The sequence below is a fragment of the Brachionichthys hirsutus genome, chromosome 21, assembly GCF_040956055.1.
Source record: "Brachionichthys hirsutus isolate HB-005 chromosome 21, CSIRO-AGI_Bhir_v1, whole genome shotgun sequence".
NCBI lineage: Eukaryota > Metazoa > Chordata > Actinopteri > Lophiiformes > Brachionichthyidae > Brachionichthys > Brachionichthys hirsutus.
In genome coordinates this window covers 3,957,763-3,976,402 of record NC_090917.1, presented here as the reverse complement: position 1 = coordinate 3,976,402, position 18,640 = coordinate 3,957,763, and the positions used below count along the sequence as shown (strand labels likewise).

The following is an 18,640-nucleotide window of genomic DNA, read 5'->3' as shown; positions in this document are numbered from 1 at the left end:
GTGTTTCAGATGTAAAGCAATACTTCCGGCCAAACATTCACTGTCAGTTAACTTCTTCTTTACTGAACAGTTTGGACTTTAGTAGAAATGGGGGCCAACAAATGTACATATTTCAAAGGCAGCAAGAACACGCAGTTACTCATATCGTCTTTCAGAACCATGCACTGTGCATGAAAACACATTCATAAAAACTAACGCAAACTGTTTGAAGACGGTTCAAGCGGCATCTCAACTTTGTCACATTGATGATTTATATATATTCCAGGCCCAAATATTACTGGAACAAAGGCATGACCTCTAGAGATCAGACTTTTGGGTGGATCCTCTTGCCCCCCCACCTTCGCCCCTTCTGACACAAACACAATAAGTCTGGCCACATAAGGAAATGAGCGGTTGCTGTCATGTCACACAGCATGGAGCGACAACTCTGGGGCTGACTGCCAGTTAATCACGGATAAATATTTACCAGCTCGTCCGGAAACAGGAAACAGGGTGAAAAGGTCTGTGAATTACTTCTAGCACAAACTTCAGTATTGGGTTTGCTTACTTTGAGGAAGTGAATAGTCCAATTACATTTCCATGCTGAGTTATACATTGACATGGAATCTTATAGCCAGGTTGAAGAGCTGAAAATACACTCACATCGGTCGTGTTCACTAGATGAAATAATTTGTTTATTTATTAATGGGGTTAGGGTTCCCCAACGCCACGTATAGAATAGTAATATTACATCCCAAAATTAAAATGCCAAAACTCCGGGACAGGGCGATGAATGACATTTACGCACGTAACTAAAATGTCATTTTGATAAAAGCACCACATGGCATCCTCCCTATCCCTCCTTCCATCCGACAGACGTCACGCACGCCCACCAATCGCCTCCTGTGTTTATTCTGCCGCTTTTATAAACCGGACAGCCGGAGATCAGCGCTACTCTGCATTCGATGGTGCCGGTTTCTGCGTTTTGACCTCCACCCTACGAAACGCTACACTTCAAAACAAAAAAAATTCGGAATTTAAATTCCAACTCTCGGTTTGCTTGGGTTAGGGTTCATTTTGCTCTGTTTCCGTCATGCATCTCCGGTTGAAACTCTGCGTAATGGCCCTGCTTGTCGGCCCGTATCTGGTAGCCGAGGCGCGAATAGGCAAACGCTTCGCCATCGGCTGTCCGGAGAAGTGCGACAAGTCCAAGTGCGCACCGATCCCCGCTGACTGCGTGGCCGGCGACGTGCTGGACCGCTGCGACTGCTGCCCGGTGTGCGCGTCTGGCGAGGGCGAGCAGTGCGGCGGCGCTGCTGGTGCTGGGGGCCGCGACTGCGCCGAGGGGATGGAGTGCGTGGTGAGCGACGGCGTGGAGCCGTCCGCCACCGTCAGGCGACGGGGCAAGGCCGGGGTCTGCGCGTGTCCCAGCTCCGAGCCGGTGTGCGGCAGCGACGGCGTCTCTTACCGGAACATCTGTGAGCTGAAACGCGTCAGCAAGCGTGCGCTAAAGTTGCAGCAGCCGCCGGCGATTTTCATCCAGAGAGGAGCATGTGGGGAAGGTGAGCGCCGTGTGTGCGTGTGTGGATTATTTTCTTCATCTCATCTTCCATGTACAATCTATCCAGCATATTTTTATGCACTTAACCTCCTCCTTTGCTCTTTCATAGTCTTTATACCTCTTATCCTGTTTAACTATTCGTTTTTTTCCTTTCCCCCCTCATGCAATTAATGTCTTCTCCCATCTTTATCCTGTTGAAGGAAACGGAACAGCACCTTGTCAGGTTTCCTGTAATGGTTCATTCCTTGGAGCTGATTGTTTGCTTATATAACATCCTGAAAAACACAGATCTAAGTCAATTTTCTTTTCTTTTTTTTACCCATAATTATTAAAAGGGATTAAAATGTGTTTTTTTTCTTCTTTTTTTCTTTATTTTTCCTGCACAGACGTGCACGCTCTTTGTCAGATTGACAGGCTTGGATACACCACCAACAAAACATGGTTGCACTGTGACTCAACTCTTTCTGGTCCTGGATGGAATTTCCCCCGGTTCGGGCTCGTCCGGCTGATAATGAAATTTCACAGACAGAGATTTGATTTTAATTTTTTGTGAAGGCACATTTCTGAATGATTTTCTGTGTGTTTGAAAATAGAAAAAAAACACTTACACACCTGAGCAATAATTATTCAAATGTGCCTGCTGCAGGTTTATTCGCCAAGTCGGTCTCGAACTAACCTTCTTTGACTTTGGCATACGCAGTGTTGTTACGGACCTCCACAGTGTGCTTGAGGTCTGACTGGCTCCGTTCAGTTCACTTCACTTCACTTCAAAAGCTGCTGCAGCTGGCATACCACTAATCCTACTGCCAAACACACATGCATATAAACACACCAATGTTTTCCAGACTGTCTGCTGCACCTGAGGTCGGGCCAAACATGCTCTTAGAAACCCTGCAGCAGGAAAAGTCTTCAGTTTGCATCGGGAACCAAATCAAGAAATTGATAACTTTTTGCTGTGATGACTTGAGTCACATATTGAGGGATCTGACAAGAGCAAGAGAACAAGCAGACTGGTTACAGTGGATTTGTCGATTTAGGGAACCACAGGGTGTTCTCCAGTTATTCAGGCGTTCCACTCGATGGGAATTCCAACGGCTTTGACCATTTGTTTCACCTCTGACTGACATTGTGGTTTCTGTCCTGGTTGTCAAATAGTGCACTATGGTTTTTTCCCCCTTGCATGCTTGTTGGAGGGCTCATGGGATTTTGCTTAGCCAGTCTTTGAGTCGACACGTGTTTCATGAATTTGGAGAAGGCCGATGGCCGCGCTCTCTAGGGAGTTCTATTTCATGGGAATGTGGGGTGTTGGGGTCTTGGCTGCAAGCCACTGGTTGTCTATAAATCCAAAATCCAAGCACGCTTCCACTTTAAGTAGTTGTTGGACTCATAATATAAGATATAAGATAAGATCTCAAATCACAAGAGAGGTTTGAGAACCTTGTAATGTTTTTTGCTCTTTGCAGATGATTCAGGTTTGTTCACAGAGACCAGAGGTTTGCTGTGGCAACAGATGTGACATTCATTGTATCAGCTCGTTGTGGTGAACACGAAGTTGGCTTAGATTAGAAGGCGAAGACCTACGATCTGACAGCGAAGTGACATCGACATTGTGTTTTCATTTTCCTTTGAAAAGAAATGCTGCAGTATGGACTTCATTTTGCAATGTTGTTTTCAATATTTTCTCAGAAGTCTTGTGTTTTCCAGTGATAGGTCAGATTTTCATTCATTCATTCAGGTTTTGTTTAATATATTTATCCCATGCGGCGCTCTTAATTCATTCTGAATAGTTTGTCTGTGGGGATTAATAAAGAGTTTGAAACTAAGAAAAGAAAGAAAACAAAAGTTGTGACAGAAAGTCCAGCACAAATAAAGTGGGTTAAGTAAGGCGAAAGCAACAGTTGCACACGGCTTGTTGCAACTTTATCAAACAACATCTTAACGCTCCTCTTCTGCAATCCTCTGTCTATATTTTGAAGCTGTGAGTCATTTCCGTTGTTTTATAAGCATCAGTGGAAGCAGAATACCGTTTGCAGCTGCTCTCGGGCCTGTGGTTCATATGCTGCACATCTGGATTCGGTTTAATACAGCAGCGACAGCTTTGGTTCTATCACAAGTTACCCCTGAGTGAAACACAGTTATCATGTTTCAGATGAAACTCAGTGAGAGCATAATTCCCGATAAAATGGCAGTTTGCAATTTAGCCTACAGCATGATTTGAGATGTGTGCAACAAATGTTCCCAGTTTACCGCTTCATTTAGAAATTAACGAGAATTCCTACATTTCATACGGTCCCAACTCCAGCCAATCGGGTTATGCAGGCATCAGCCAGGACCAGAATGCTTTGCTTCTGTTTCTGTGTGAAATGCAGCTCATGTACACATTCGTCCCTTTTCAGGTCAGCAGAACCCCGACAGCCTTCGTTACAGGTACAACTTCATCGCTGACGTGGTGGAGAAGATCGCACCTGCAGTCGTTCATATTGAATTGTACCGCAAGTAAGAAAGCGACCCGAAACAAGAACATGTACAAAAGCTGTTTTCTTTTTTCTGTTCCAAATTCTTAATCCCAATAATTAATACCTGGTACCTTTTAACCAAAGGAGTTAATGATAGAGCATATAATAAACGCAGGTTGTGCCTCACCAATAGACATGGAACTGCTATAGGTGGCAAGAAGTAGCCACATCTTAATTTGCATGTTTGAGTTTCATTAAGGTCTTTGTGTTGCTGTTTGCAATTAGAAACTTTATTCCTTTTTCTGCTCAGGCTGGTATTTTCGAAGCGGGAGGTGGCAGTCGCCAGCGGCTCTGGGTTTATTGTGTCAGAGGACGGGCTCATTGTCACCAACGCCCACGTTGTGGCCAACAAACACAGAGTAAAGGTACATAAAGCAGATGGACATTTAATTACTTTTACTATGCAGTATTTGTATTTGGCCCTTTTATAGTTTAGTGCAATGGTTTTCATTTATTGTATTGAGAAAGTATCAAAAGTGTTGATCATTGATTAGCTCCCAATGAATATTAAATTCAATGGTGATGCATAATTAATTATATTTCCTACAGGTGGAGCTGAAAAGCGGAGCAACATTTGATGCCAAAATCAAAGATGTGGATGAAAAGGCTGACATTGCTCTAATTGAGATCGATACACCGGTAAGATGGGGGGGGGGGCGATTAAGATCGATACAGCGGGGGGGTTGGGGGGGTGGGATTCGATGACAGTGCATTTGTTGTTTTTGTTAAAGCCCTTCAGTCTGACATCCAACTTGCCTTAATTGACTTTGAAAATGAAAGTGACATTAAGCTATTAATTAGAACCCGCCTGATCATATAGATACAACAGAATGGCCACATTTACGTAGCGTTTAATTTGTACCTCAAATTAGGTGAGATTGTTTCTTAGCCTCCTTCAGTCTATCGGGACAGCAGATTCAGACCTGCTAATGCCATTCATAGAGAAACGCATCCTTCCTGCCATCTGGAACTGCAATCAGCAGAAAGCAACTTTAGAGAAAAGTGACTGGATGAGAGCGAGAGTGATAATACATTCTAAACTTTGAAAGAAGAAGACATTCGATGGGCAACGCCACAGTCTTGTTCCCCGCTGTGGTCTCTGATTTCGGTTGCTTTGTTCTGTCTCTGCATTGGCATCTCATAAAATCACTGCTGAAAGCAGCTTTGTAATCTCATCAGTGAGAAACACGGCCATTTTCCTGGGGAGCTGAATGAATCCATTCATAAGCACCTAGTTTATGTCCGTGCATCTTTGTAGGCGATCGAGCTGGTTAGTTTGTGTGGTTGTGAGGGTCGGGGTGTCGGGACTGACCTTATTAGTACAACAAAAGCTATTTCCTGTTAGGATTTATTATGCAAGCGTTCATTAGGGATGCCAGTGTGAGGAGACTTTCCCACCAGTTACTAAACTAGCGACAGCACTGGGGTTATTTGTTGATGATGCCCTTGGAACATCGGTTCAGATCTGTCAAACACATCTCATACTGACCCCATACAGCCACAAAAAACTAAAAAAATGTTTTGAACATGCAAATAGTCGCCTTAATGTCGTTTTCCATCCCACAAGGCTCCCTGTAGGAGCTACTTGAGATTTTGTCTTATTGAATGCGTTAATATTCAGAAATTAAATACAAAAGGTCAGTGAGGATGGAAGGTAAGTAATTCAATGTGTATTATTCAGAAATACTAAGTGACACTAGTACAACTGAATACTGTAGCAAGCCTGATGCTCATTGTATTTTCTTTGTCAAGTTCCGTCAACGATTTGAACTTGTTTGTTTTTGCATGTGCTGGTGATGAACAAGACAAAAGAGATCCCATTTAGACAATTTAAAAGATCATCTGGCGTGACACGATTTAATGTTGCTGTTCTGAACATAGTAAAGTTGCATGACAGAGGTAAAGTGAGGATGCGATAAAAGCATGCGTCACATTTCTCTTTAGGCATGCCTGTCATTGTTTTTTGACAAGCTGTTCGTGGCTCAAGCTCAAGGCTAGAGTTTAATTTCCTCTTCAATGGTCCAGGAAGTAACGTGTTCATCAATCCACAGATGCACATAGATGTAAACCACATTCACGATCTGCGGCATTGGCCTGCGTCTGATCCACGTATTGTTGTTGTTGTCTTTGTCTCTGCTTCATTTTTTCATGTGCCATTCATTTTGTTCCTCACTAAACCCGACAATATTTGGGTCAGTCTTCAGGCTTCTTACCTAACAGAAGAAATGGGCAACAGATGTGTCTGTCATCACCGGGGAAACAAGGCACACACACACGCCAGTCATGCTCGCTGGAATGCGGCGTGCGTAGATAAAGGTTGGGTCTTAACATCACAGCTGTGTAATGTCTCGGATTTTCTGTTCAGCGTCACGTCTCAGGCTGAAGTAGGTTACTAGGATGACGTGGAGCATGTTTGGCCGAGCGTCCAACTCACAGAGGGACGGCCAATCATCTTCCATTATAAGTCTGTAGAACTTTTGACAGGCACATTGCACACGTTGTATAGTATATTTCAATCTATCTATCCATGGGTAGATAGATGTTCGTTTAATCTTTCTGCTTGTTGTGATTGCTCTACTTTAAGTATAGGACTGAGCTGAGATGCACAATTAACACATCAGGCATGAAAGTACGGCTCAGACAAACTGCATCCTCTCTCCAACCAGACGAAGCTGCCGGTGCTGCTGCTCGGTCGCTCGGCGGATCTGCGTCCCGGTGAGTTTGTGGTTGCCATCGGCAGCCCATTCTCCCTGCAGAACACTGTCACCACTGGCGTCGTCAGCACCACCCAGAGGGGAGGCAAAGAACTTGGGCTCCGCAACTCTGACATGGACTACATCCAGACAGACGCCATCATTAATGTGAGCGACAGTGATAAGAACGGACAGACTATAGGCCTATTGGGGGGTTTCAGAAAAAGCTATAAATTCTGCAAAAGTGAATATGACAGAATTTAAAGTTTTTGAGTCCGCTGTTCCCCGACTGATCCAAATCCTCAAGGCAATGCAATGATCTGCTTGGATATGCAAAGTGACAGAGAGGGAACTTAATCATCTTTCAATCCAGCATGGAGAATGCATTTCAAATCATAGCACGTTATTTCCAATGGAAGAGAAATAAGTTGAATTATTTTAATAGATTGATACAGTTGCAATATGGCATCGTGATAACAAGGAGCGCTTCATTTTACTCCATTTATGCCCCATCAGAGGTTTTCTTTTGTTCTCTGCATGGCCTGGCCTTTATTATTTACTATTTGTTTTTTTCTTCTTCTTTGTTTTCAGTATGGCAACTCTGGAGGACCACTAGTCAATCTGGTAAACCGTCTCAAAGTTTTTTTTTTTTTTCTGACTTTGTGATTGGTAGAAATGGCATGTTCCTTTTGTTAGAAAGTCATGTTATTAGTTATTACCATATGTTTTTTGGGCCTTACCAGGATGTTGAATTCAATAACTGGACATTTAAATGTATTGTCGCTGCTCCTTTAGAGGAACTCAATGTGAATGTTTTTTAAGTAAAGTAACCAGACATATATTCTTTGTATAACCATTTTCTATCTTTTAAAAAGCGATGAAACACCATGTCCTATTACTGGCACATCCATTTATTTCCGAAGAGAGAGATATACGTAATGTCATGTAAACAATCATCAAGGACATAAAGTCATTGTTAGGAAAGATAAACAGTTTACATCATACTTGCCGTATGGTCATAGTCCACAGCTGAATCTAATCATACACTTATCTTCACCAGGGTGTGTTCCCAAACAAAAAGTAATGCGGCATCAGTAACTAAATGTTTTCTTGAGTGTTTATTGATGGGAAATGAACACATGTTTCCTGCAGGATGGCGAGGTGATTGGCATCAACACCCTGAAGGTCACAGCAGGAATCTCCTTCGCCATTCCCTCAGATAAGATCAGACAATTCTTGGCAGAATCACACAGCAGACAGGCCAAAGGTGTGAAACACTGTTGCTTTTTGACATCAGAGACTGTATGAAGAGATAAAAGATTCAAGATTCAAATGACATTTTGCCATAAAATCCATGCATGAAGGCAGATCTGTCCCTTTTAACGGTCCCTTTTAATAGGTTGCTTTGTCTGTAACAGTCATGATTTTCTCAGTGATACAAATGGAATTGTTTTTTCTCTCTCATGTTTTCTAGGAAAAACGTTTCAGAAGAAGAAATACATAGGAGTCAGAATGATGAGTCTCACTTCAGCGTAAGTTCGTGTATCTGATGGCATAATAACGTCACATATTCATTCATTCATCAAATGATCATGAAACAGCAGCGTCTGTTTCGGTTTTGTGGCAGAGATGTGATCTTTGGTTAATATTTTGTTTATCTCAGTGAACATTTCATCACCTTGTATCAGACAACGTTCACTATTACTGCATTTAATAAAATGACACCATGAGATCAGCAACTTTTTATTTTCATCACTCTTTTCCATTTGTATGCTCAGAATTATAATCACACATTAGAGAATAATTGAAAGAAGTTTCTGTTTATTTCTTTTTTTTTTTTAAATATGGTAGCAATTAACATGCTTCATTTGTTTTTGTATAATTAGAATTGGAAATTATTTTCCAATTCGAGGTGAGGTAAGATGCAGCCACACGGTTCAGCGTTTGCTTGGGAGGATATTATTTTCTCTTATCCTTTAAGGCCAACATGTTTTCGCTGGTTTCCTCTTCTTCTCTCAGGTTGGCGAAGGAGCTGAAGGAGAGACAATCCGACTTCCCAGATGTCACCTCCGGGGCATATGTCGTTGAAGTCATCAGCCGAACTCCAGCTGCGGCGTGAGTGTCTCTCTCATCACTTCTTACAAAATGAATTACACTTGGTGCATGGTCCTTCTGGCATACAGTGACAAATCCCAGTGGATCTCCGTGCTAGTTTGTTGCTACACCATCAAAAAAAAAATCCATGAAGATTTTACCTGTTGTCCAGCCCTGTCTGTCTCTATAGAAACCATGAACGGACTAAGTTGTATTCATTTCTTCTTTTTTATAGTCCACTCCTGCTGCCTATTATGTCACAACTCAACAAAAATGTATTTTCACAGCCAAATTTAAAAATTTTAGAATCTATAAATCTTCGTAAGTCATCCGGAGAGGGATTTTCATGCCAAAGGGACAAGAGGTCCATTTTAGATGTTCTGTTGGAAATCAGTAATGAAGTGTGTCAAATGCAAATAGGTTCCAGACTCAGGCTTACGGAATACATTTTGTACATGAAAAGAATATTGATACCCACATGAAAAGCTTGTCGAAAGTAAATTAGGGCTTCACCTGAATAAACAGTGGATGTAAGTTTATTTTCACCTCAACGCGTGGTTTAAGTGCATCAGACGGAGGAGTCGGGAGGATCTGATCCTACTGGAAAGGACATCAATTAGATTTGAACTCTATGTGTGTCAAAAGCTCACAGGATATGGAAAGTTTTTTTCTGAACCGAGCTGAAAGTTGGCAGTGAATACGGAATCGTGAATGTTTCCCACCGAGACTGCCCAACTTCATCTGGCAAGCAGGACACAACTACCTCAGTCATTGACTCTTTGCTCTGGAAGTGGAGCCTCTGTGTGTAAGAAACAAAAAAGAGACTGCTGTAGGTTCACCTAAAGAACTGCAGTAACTGAATACTGTCAAACGCTGAGCAGTTAAAAAAGTGTGTCCATAAACGCTTTCCTGTAAAGCCTCAATTTTCATATGGGAAATCATTGAAGCTGAAGCAGATATATATTATGTTTCCTTGCGAACAGATTAATTAAAATTGTTGCTCAGGAAGCAATTGACATTTTGTGCGTGTGTGTGTGTGCAGTGATTGTGTATATATACTGTACATATGTGACAATAAAAGCGTTTAATCTAATTGCTAAAAGAACTGTGAACTGCTGGGGCCGTAACAGATACTTTAGTGGCAGAAGAAACCTATAGTAAGACTTGAAGTAGAGCTAAATCCTTCCAACAAAGAAACAAAAGAAGACTTGGTATAATAAGAACAAAGATGGCATCAAGGGAAACCCACAGAGATCACTTAGATAAACTATTGTACTTAATAATCTGTAAAAGATACAAAAGTTGATCAAAGGACTGCATATAGATCAATTATTTAATAGCCAATCTAAAATCATTATCTTACCCCAGTAATGCTGTTTTAACCCACGATGATGTCAAGTTCTCGAGGAATGCTTTCATAGTCAAACGATCAATAAGGGTCAAATGTGGGACTGTTGCTTTTGGGTGCAATGACACAATGGGAAAACTGAGCTGTCCTGGACGAGGCTTTTTGCCAGTCCTGTCTATTTCTGACATGTGCTAATCTTCACTCTTCTTATTCTGTGACAGAGCTGGCCTGCAAGAAAGTGATGTCATCATCAGCATTAATGGTGAGCGAATCACCTCGGCGAGTGATGTCAGCGCCGCCGTAAAGCGGCAGGACACGCTGCGAACGGTGGTGAGGAGAGGCAACGAGGACGTCATCCTCACCATCGTCCCAGAGGAGATTGAGCCTTGACCTTTGTGAGCCACAATCAACCGAACTGTCAGATGAGAAAGCCAGTCAGCCAATTCTGAGATGGCTCGCTTTCAAGCAAATATGGACACTTAGAAAAGCCACCCAGCAGGATGGTGTTACGCTCAGATACGTTATCAAGGGTCCAACGTCATGACCACGGAAGCTGAAAATTCAACCCTGATGTCGACTTTCTCATTGTAATTTGAATTTCTATCCCAATTTTCTTCTAATTCCTGTTTACTTAATTGTGTTCTACTCAGTCCATCTGTTGCTACAAAATGGTTACTGCAGGGTGTCGTAGTTTTCTTTAAATGTGTATGCACTTGATCAAATGTTTTTTATAATGTTGTGTGCGTTTTGATAATAAATATATATATTAAATATATATTAAAAGAAAAAGTGTTGCCTTCATTGACAGTTATGAACTTTGGTCAAAAACTTAGTCTGCCCAAACAAACTAATAATACAGTGAAACAGTGATTTACAATAGTTTTGAATATTCTGTACTTTAAAATTGTTTTTTAAACAATGAGCAAATAATTATTTAACGAGGTCTATAGTTTATCTCTTGGGGTTCCACATGGAGTCGTCTTGGACTCCATGAGGAACCTCTGCAATGTCTCGATGTTTTGGTTTGCTACATATTCATTTGTAAAGTTAAAGCCAAAATGATGAATAAATATTCAACTACCTCTCGCGATTACGTATATCAGGTCTGAGCCCCTACAAGTTTAGATTTGATTAATGCTATTGTTTGATGATGCTGGTTTGTTGAGGCCTACATGTTCCATGTATTTTATGTTGTTTTTTACAGCTACAAACAGAATAGATTTTGATTAAAAATAAAATTACTGTAAAATTTAGCCGCATAATTTGACCAGATATCGAGACTTTTATATTTGTGCAACTCGGACCCAGTGCCTCCGGCTGAAAGTCAATAATGCTACCAACTACACCACCGCGTTGGTGAAGAAACTAGAACTAAAACTTTGGACTTCTCCATTCTACTTCTGTGCATGTACATAAGTACGGCACCTGTTTGTGAAAAAAAATGTCATAATTTTTCTTTCATAAGGACAGTTGAACAGATTCAGAGAGTGCATATCACTACCAGTACCACTGATGGTAGAACCGGAACATCTGGAAAATGGTTTTCTCACACTGGAAGCCTTTTGGCAGCTTCTGTCAGCATTTGAGTCTCTGCAAGAAAAGAAGACGGCTGTGCTTGTGCAAAAATGCACGCTTTCCATTGTGTATCCCCGTGAGATTATCAATTTGTTATGTTATTGCACTCAACTCCACACAATGACGATGCCACCATGATGACATCACTTTATTTGAAATCACATGATGCCAAATGCAGTAATCCCACATAAAACCTACTGCAAGCTTATGGAACCATGTGTTTGTCATCAGCAGAAGCACATACACTATATGATTTTCCTTAGTGGTGGCTCCAACCTATGATTTTTTACCTTTAAAGCTGGCTGCCCCCCAGTGGCTCAGAAAACCCCTACAATTGTTCTAAGTCTGTCAAAATCTGAAGTCAGACACTAAATTAGTAAAGAAAAACAACAACAGAGTTTAGAATAATTCCTCACTGACAATTATATATTTAATTATAAGTTAATGCATTGTCTATAGATCCATCGCAGCGATTGGGGAACCCAGGTCGGTGAAATGGTTCACATACTTGACTTTTTCTTTCATTTCACCGTCTCTGTTTCCTCGAGGAAAATATCTTACACATTTTAGATATCCATGATCATTTCTATGATTTAAAATACATGTTATAACAGAAACACATTTGTGGGATAACCGCTGCACGAACTCTGGTGGGGATTTTTTAATTTTTTTTGCTAAATGTATCCTCTCTGAAATGGCCATGTTGGAGGATGAGTCATCTTGCCTTGGAATGTGTTATCAGAGAACAGAGAACAGAAGAGATGGGTTGAAGCAAGTTTACCACTAAAACATGAAATACTTATTTACCATGAAATACATCCTGAAATGCAGCTGGATAGCATTTATAAGCAATGAGCAATTAACAATTCTGCCTCAGCTGATGTGAATGGAACCAGTGACCCAGTTTTTCCTGATTAGCCAAGCAGAGTTTCTCCCAAAACTCCCCTCTGCTGACTGCGTCTCTTCTCCGCATGCCTAACCAAACATATTTTTATAATTTGCTGTCCTCCTTATGTAATGTGTGACCCATTTAGTTTCTGATGACTCAGACGCCGGGTTGCTGCGCATCTTGGCATTGATTAATTTCTCTGTTTCTTTTTACATTTTTAAAAGAAAGCAGGATTCTCTTTAGATATCTTCTCCGCAGGAGACTTTGATGATTAATTTCTGACCAATCTATGAGTCACAATAACTGGAAGGCCCAGCAGGAAGCCTGAATGCAGAATGTACTGCCATCGTCTGCACACAACATTAGGACAAATGAGAATCCTCAACTCTTCAAGGACTTTGACTCATTCAAGAGTTCAAGTCAAAATTGGATGACAAAAACACATGGCTAGTAACTGTTGCTATGCTTTCCCAGCCCTTTCTATATTTTTTTTCATGTCGAATGTTCTTCCTTAAAGTTTAACTTAATTCATGTTAAACTGTGTGTTTCTGTAATCTACAAACAAGGCAATAATATTCTATCACTGCCTTTTGCTTCTGTTCTGAGATATTGAAATATATATATTTATGGAGTCAGTACCATATATAGTGGAGATAATCAATTCCATTTATATGTGAAAGGTCAGAGTCAGACATTAACAGAATTGAAGACAAAACAAAACCCATAAGATATATATATAAATATTGGTTTATTGCTAGTAACAGTATTAAAATTATCAACAGTCCTTCAATAATTCCCATTGTAGATAAGATGATATGTTACAGACATACATTATTTATAACATTACAGTATGTATTCATTCTGAAATGGTTCATCAGTGTTAAAACAGAGTTCAGGTCCGTTTAAAACGGGAACTAATGCTAATTTACAATATCGGTTAGTGAGGATGAATGGGCGTGGCTGGGAGGACCATAGAGTATTTGTAGAAACATTTCAGTTAGAATAAATGAGTATTCTGCTGGTGTTACGATCAGACTAAAACCTAACCACAATAACCTGCATGAGATCACGAGGCTGCAATCCTTCCATGCTCAGCCTTCATTTTTGTTAGCTGTATATTTTTTATGTTGTCCATAATTCATTGCAAGCCATATACAAAGTTTTTGATGTATGCAGAATGTGAATATGTAGACAGTTCGACATTTGGGGCATTTAACAATGGCCGACAAACAGGATTGCATTGTTTAGCTTTTTAGTCTTTTCCCCAGAGAGAAGAGACCAATTGTTTCAGAGGCTTGACAACCGGTCACTTTCAGCTCAAGACAATTTTATGTTTCATAAATATTGTGATTATGGTCAGAATACTTTCTGTTTCCCCAGAATACTTTCAGAATTCATTTTGCTGCCCCTCCCCTCTGTAGTACAGTCAGTTTGAGAAGCACCAGTTACAGGTATGCTAGTGTGTTAGCGTCGATGAATTCAATGCATGGATGCTGATGGGCTAGTCTGCTCCAATGGTTGGAGGGATGCTGCTTCTCCTACTGCGCTGCTCATGGCTCCCTGGTCAAGGGGGATGTGGGGCAGGGCACTCAGAATGGCTCTCTCCAGTTTCTGCTCCAGAGCGTCCATTCGCCGATCCACATACTCCTTCAACCTCCTCTCCATCTCCCCCAGAGAGTGCTCCATGGCCGAGTCCAATTCCCTGCAGAACGGAGAAAATGTGGTAAGAGAGGGCAGACAGACAGGGTTGAGCTGTGACTCAACATGAAGCCACATCAAACACAAAGATCTAAACACACAGCTAAAGCTGATCATCATCTTTCCTTAACCTCAAACTTCGACTGCGGCCATCTGACTCACAGATCCTCTGACACCGCTGACGTTGGGTTTATTTTACCCAAAACCGTCCAGAGGAAAAGCGCGTCCTCTTTTTCCACCTTCTCAAACACGTCTTTCCATTTTGTCAGGATCACATTGTACCCTCAGGGATCTTAATTCAAATGCTTTAAAAGCCTTTTTTTCTGCCAACTGATGCCCTTTTTCTGTACAGAGGAAACATTGGTCAGGATTTGGTAAATGTCAGAAGTTGGTGCGAAACAGGACAATTTCTGAGACCAGGAAGCAGAACATAGACCAGAATGCAATACAGCAGTCCCACTTTACAACCATGCAACTAAATTGAAACTGTAATTAAAGGCTTAAAGGAGGAACGAAACAGTGAGTTCACAAAAAAAGGCTATTAACATTGTAATTACCGGTAACATGATTTTCTTTAAATATCATAACACATCGTCCAGATGTGACCTTTTCCTTAATTTAGAGCATTCAACTTTTTAATTCTTGTTACCTGTGGTCAACAGAATGGACTTCTTCTGAGCTGTCGTCCTCTCTTGGATGCAGATTCAGAGTGACCGAACATTCTTTCTGAACCCACACGTGCTTCTCTGCTCTAACAAAGAGCTTCTTTTATCAAACTAGTTTGCCACATCAGCTTTTATCCAACTTGAGAGAGAAACCAATGTTAGATTTAAGTTAAACCAACTGATAGCGAGTGTTTGCATCAGTCTCTGCTAAAAAAATATCATGTGTTTTATGAGTTTTCTTTTACATTGCCAGTATTTGAATGATTCACACCATAGCAAAACTGATAAATGAACTCCATTGTCTCTTTATAAGCCTCCTCCTTGTACTCCTATCAGCCACTGGTCAAAACCAGATCCTTCTGTCAGTCAAAGTTGTGAGCAGAACGTTTTTTTGTTTTGTTATTTATTGCTCCAGAAAAGAACATGAACGTTTTACATGGTGTTACTAAAACATTGCATATCATGATAAGCATTGATTGTGTATTCCCAGCATGAATATTCCACCATGAAGTAATGGGAAATGTGGGAAATAACTTTGAGCAGCATAAGACTTTTAGCTGCCAATGCAACTTTAGACAGCCATAAGTACCGGCCCATTAGATAAATCCACACACTCAGTACCAACATCAACATGAGTGTGGGACAATAGTGTGACTGAAGTAATCAGGAAATGCCTCCTAATTGTAAAGCAGTACTTCCTATTGAATTTCAGGAATAGAATAGTATTTTGAGAGTAGAATAGAAGTAGTAGCAAGTTTTACTGAACCGTGTTCTATTGAAACACACAAACTTCTCGTAATCAGAAGAAACAAATGTGCTGTTGTTGAAACGCGGTGTTTTAAGGGGTGGACAAGCCAAACTTCACTCACCATGTGCCATTTCTCATCTCCTCCTCCTTCTTTGCCACCGCTGTAGTCTCATCCAGTCTCAGCTTCGTCACTTGGCCACAGACATTCTGCAACATGGGCAGAAGCTCTGGGCCAGATGATGGCACCTGGTTGTGTACTTGCCCTTTCAGGAAGCGTGACATCATCTCCGCTAGCTGGGCATGGCTTGCTGCAATTACGAGACCAAAGTGATTAGCTGCAGAGATTAAAAAAGCCCGCGGAAAGGTGCCTGGTTTCTTATTAAATACGGATTCTTACCTGAATCTTCAGTGCCGACACCAGAAACTATCAGGCCTGGGGAGGAAGGGGAAGAGCTGTCTGACATTGCTCCATTCTGTGACAAAGGAGCTTCATCTGGAGGCTGGAGGGCACAGGAAACAGACTCGAAGTATGATGGAGAAAAGTACTTGCAAACATTTTGTGACCCCCCCCCCCCATTTCAATGGCTTTGTGATGACAAACAAGGACGTGGCTTTCCATTCTACGTGGTGAGCGCATAGAGACAACTCATACCTGGGAGTCTCCGGGTTCCAGCTGACTGCTGAGGGCCGCTGGGCAGATGTTGGTTCCTTGAGCCAGGGCGGAGAAGACTCCACCACTCATCAGGAGCGGCAGTAAGTTGGCCTGAGTTCTGGCCTGGTTCTGTCAAGAAATACATGATATTAAATACATATGTCTATTTGGTTATTATATTATATTCTACCTTATTTTAGATTAATTGTCACTTTATCTGTCTTGAGCAGCTTTTCATTTGGGAGGAAACCACAACTCAAGCAATAAGTAACTTGCTGCTCCTTTATTCCCACCCTCTGCTGGAAGTGCACCATGTCCATGAGGTTCTGCGCTCCGGGCGAGAGGCTCGTTCCCATCTCCTCCACCAGACATTGAACTTGCTGCATGTCGATGCCAGGGCCGCGGGGCAGGCAAGGCTGAAGCCGCTGGAGGCCTACGACGACTCGACAAACCGCAACGCTTCTCCTACCGGCCAGGGAGAGGAGCTGCGGAGGACAGAACCAATCAGGAACCAACCACAGAACAGATGACCGTGTTAATGCAGCCGTACACAAACTGACACATTTTTTTAAAATAAAATCACATCCCATGATGCACTGGATTCCTCTCTCCTCCTCTACTCATTCAGTCTCATTAATTTGAATCACTGACGTGACTTGACGTGCCTCCGTAATAAAATCTCACCTTCACCTCACAGGCCGATGATGGTTGCTCGAGAACCAGCTGTTTGTTGTAGAAAGGCCCTCTTTCTGAGCTGCCAGCGTGGAAGAGATGAGAAACCATTTCAAAAGCCCAACAGACATTTATCAGGCATCAACAGTGAATAATACACGTATCAGTGTAAATACATTATTTAAAACAGTCTACATCTGATAATGTAAATGTAAAGGACATACAAGAAGACATTTTGCATTCGCAATGTGGCAAGATGATGTATTGGAAATATAAATGCTTCTACAGGTATTGTGAATATGTAGTCCTGTTTACACAGCCTTTTCAAAGGAGGAGAACATTTTAAATAATGAATCAGCCCAACCCAATTCAACTTATTTTTATTTTACGAGTAGTATTTTACGCGGTAAACGGAAAGCATCTCCAGGCACATATCAGTAAGCCTAAATGTGTTTGGTACAGTAAGACTATTAAATAAATAAAATGCTAAAATATTAACAAACTACTGTTATTATATGCACTGTATTGGCCAATACACATATTAGCGATAAGAATCCTGTATACAAACTTGTCTAGCTGGATGCAGTTGCCTCCGTTCCCACGTACTGTGCCGCAGTATTCTCCCATTTGGCTGTACACCTCCATGGTTCGAGCCTCACTGATAACCAGGAGGTGGCTGATCACCGCCGGCGCCGGGGAGCAGGGGTCGCAGCGGAGAGTCAAAACGCAGGGAGAACCCTCCTCAGTCTGTTCCAGTAGCACTGGGCTGCCCCTTTGTGGGAAAAGGTTTAGAGTCATGATTCAACATTTACCAGTTAAATATAATTGCCTAAAACCTTCTTACCAGTCTGTCTGGCAGAATTCTTCAATATTGTCTTTGTCACTAATGTGAACAGACTGTAGGGCATCAGCCAAGTGATGTCCTTGAGCGCGACAGACCCAAGCAGCTCCACTCTTCACAGCAATGTCCACCATGATTCTGTTAAACCCGCAGGGTCAGTAACCTACAAGGAGACAAACTAGAACACAACAAAGATACAACTCATCATCATCAAGATAATTGGGAGCAGTTCTAAAATAGGAAAGGATAAAGACAAGATAGAAGTTAGGCGATGGAGCAAGAGAAAAACGGCAGGATACAATTCATGGTACAAATCCAGATGTTCAGACGATGAATCTTCTTCGACCAATTTTACGTACGCACAGGTCAAAGCATTTAAGTTTGATTTAATTTATACGAGTAAATTGACATTATAGCTTACGACGCCACTTACAAGCAGCTTCTGCTTCAACCATTGGTTACTTCACTCTCCACAGACTACCGACCTTTCTTCTTCGTGTTTCTTCACATTTCTTTAGAGAAGGCTTTGCCACAACTGCAGATGAAAATGCACACAGCTTGCTAGTATTAAACACTCCTTTTAACGTTGTCTTAAAAAAACACGTCAGCGGGAAAACGTTGATTTACTTATTTCTCTCGCGCTGCAGAATTTAAACTTTCGTATTTTTTTCATACTTATTCAAAAACGTATTCATAAACTTTAATGGTG

General features: G+C 41.4%; 2 protein-coding genes across 2 annotated transcripts; one reads left to right on the top strand and one right to left on the bottom strand.

Moving 5' to 3' along the window:
- The first annotated feature begins 1,072 nt into the window (after positions 1-1,072).
- On the top strand, positions 1,073-10,973 carry htra1b (HtrA serine peptidase 1b). Its single transcript, XM_068754214.1, has 10 exons — positions 1,073-1,541; positions 3,937-4,036; positions 4,307-4,421; positions 4,606-4,695; positions 6,723-6,917; positions 7,341-7,373; positions 7,902-8,016; positions 8,224-8,281; positions 8,769-8,864; positions 10,413-10,973. Exons 1-10 carry the CDS (start codon positions 1,073-1,075, stop codon positions 10,579-10,581), a joined length of 1,440 nt encoding a protein of 479 aa, XP_068610315.1. The 3' UTR covers positions 10,582-10,973.
- Positions 10,974-13,414: 2,441 nt separating this feature from the next.
- On the bottom strand, positions 13,415-18,065 carry c21h10orf88 (chromosome 21 C10orf88 homolog). Its single transcript, XM_068754215.1, has 8 exons — positions 17,935-18,065; positions 17,659-17,862; positions 17,103-17,172; positions 16,712-16,903; positions 16,419-16,547; positions 16,164-16,287; positions 15,888-16,074; positions 13,415-14,357 (listed from the first exon to the last, which is right to left on the bottom strand). Exons 1-8 carry the CDS (start codon positions 18,063-18,065, stop codon positions 14,135-14,137), a joined length of 1,260 nt encoding a protein of 419 aa, XP_068610316.1. The 3' UTR covers positions 13,415-14,134.
- Positions 18,066-18,640: the final 575 nt, after the last annotated feature.

What these genes read in the sequence shown, in the direction of transcription:
- htra1b (XM_068754214.1), top strand. Translation starts at nt 1,073, where the DNA reads ATGCATCTCCGGTTGAAACTCTGCGTAATGGCCCTGCTTGTCGGCCCG. An exon ending in CCAACAAACACAGAGTAAAG is followed by an intron (nt 4,422 to 4,605) that starts GTACATAAAGCA and finishes TATTTCCTACAG; the next exon opens with GTGGAGCTGAAAAGCGGAGC. An exon ending in TAATTGAGATCGATACACCG is followed by an intron (nt 4,696 to 6,722) that starts GTAAGATGGGGG and finishes CTCTCCAACCAG; the next exon opens with ACGAAGCTGCCGGTGCTGCT.
- c21h10orf88 (XM_068754215.1), bottom strand. Translation starts at nt 18,065, where the DNA reads ATGGTGGACATTGCTGTGAAGAGTGGAGCTGCTTGGGTCTGTCGCGCT. An exon ending in AACTGCATCCAGCTAGACAA is followed by an intron (nt 17,173 to 17,658) that starts GTTTGTATACAG and finishes CCACGCTGGCAG; the next exon opens with CTCAGAAAGAGGGCCTTTCT. An exon ending in CATCGGCCTGTGAGGTGAAG is followed by an intron (nt 16,904 to 17,102) that starts GTGAGATTTTAT and finishes TGTCCTCCGCAG; the next exon opens with CTCCTCTCCCTGGCCGGTAG.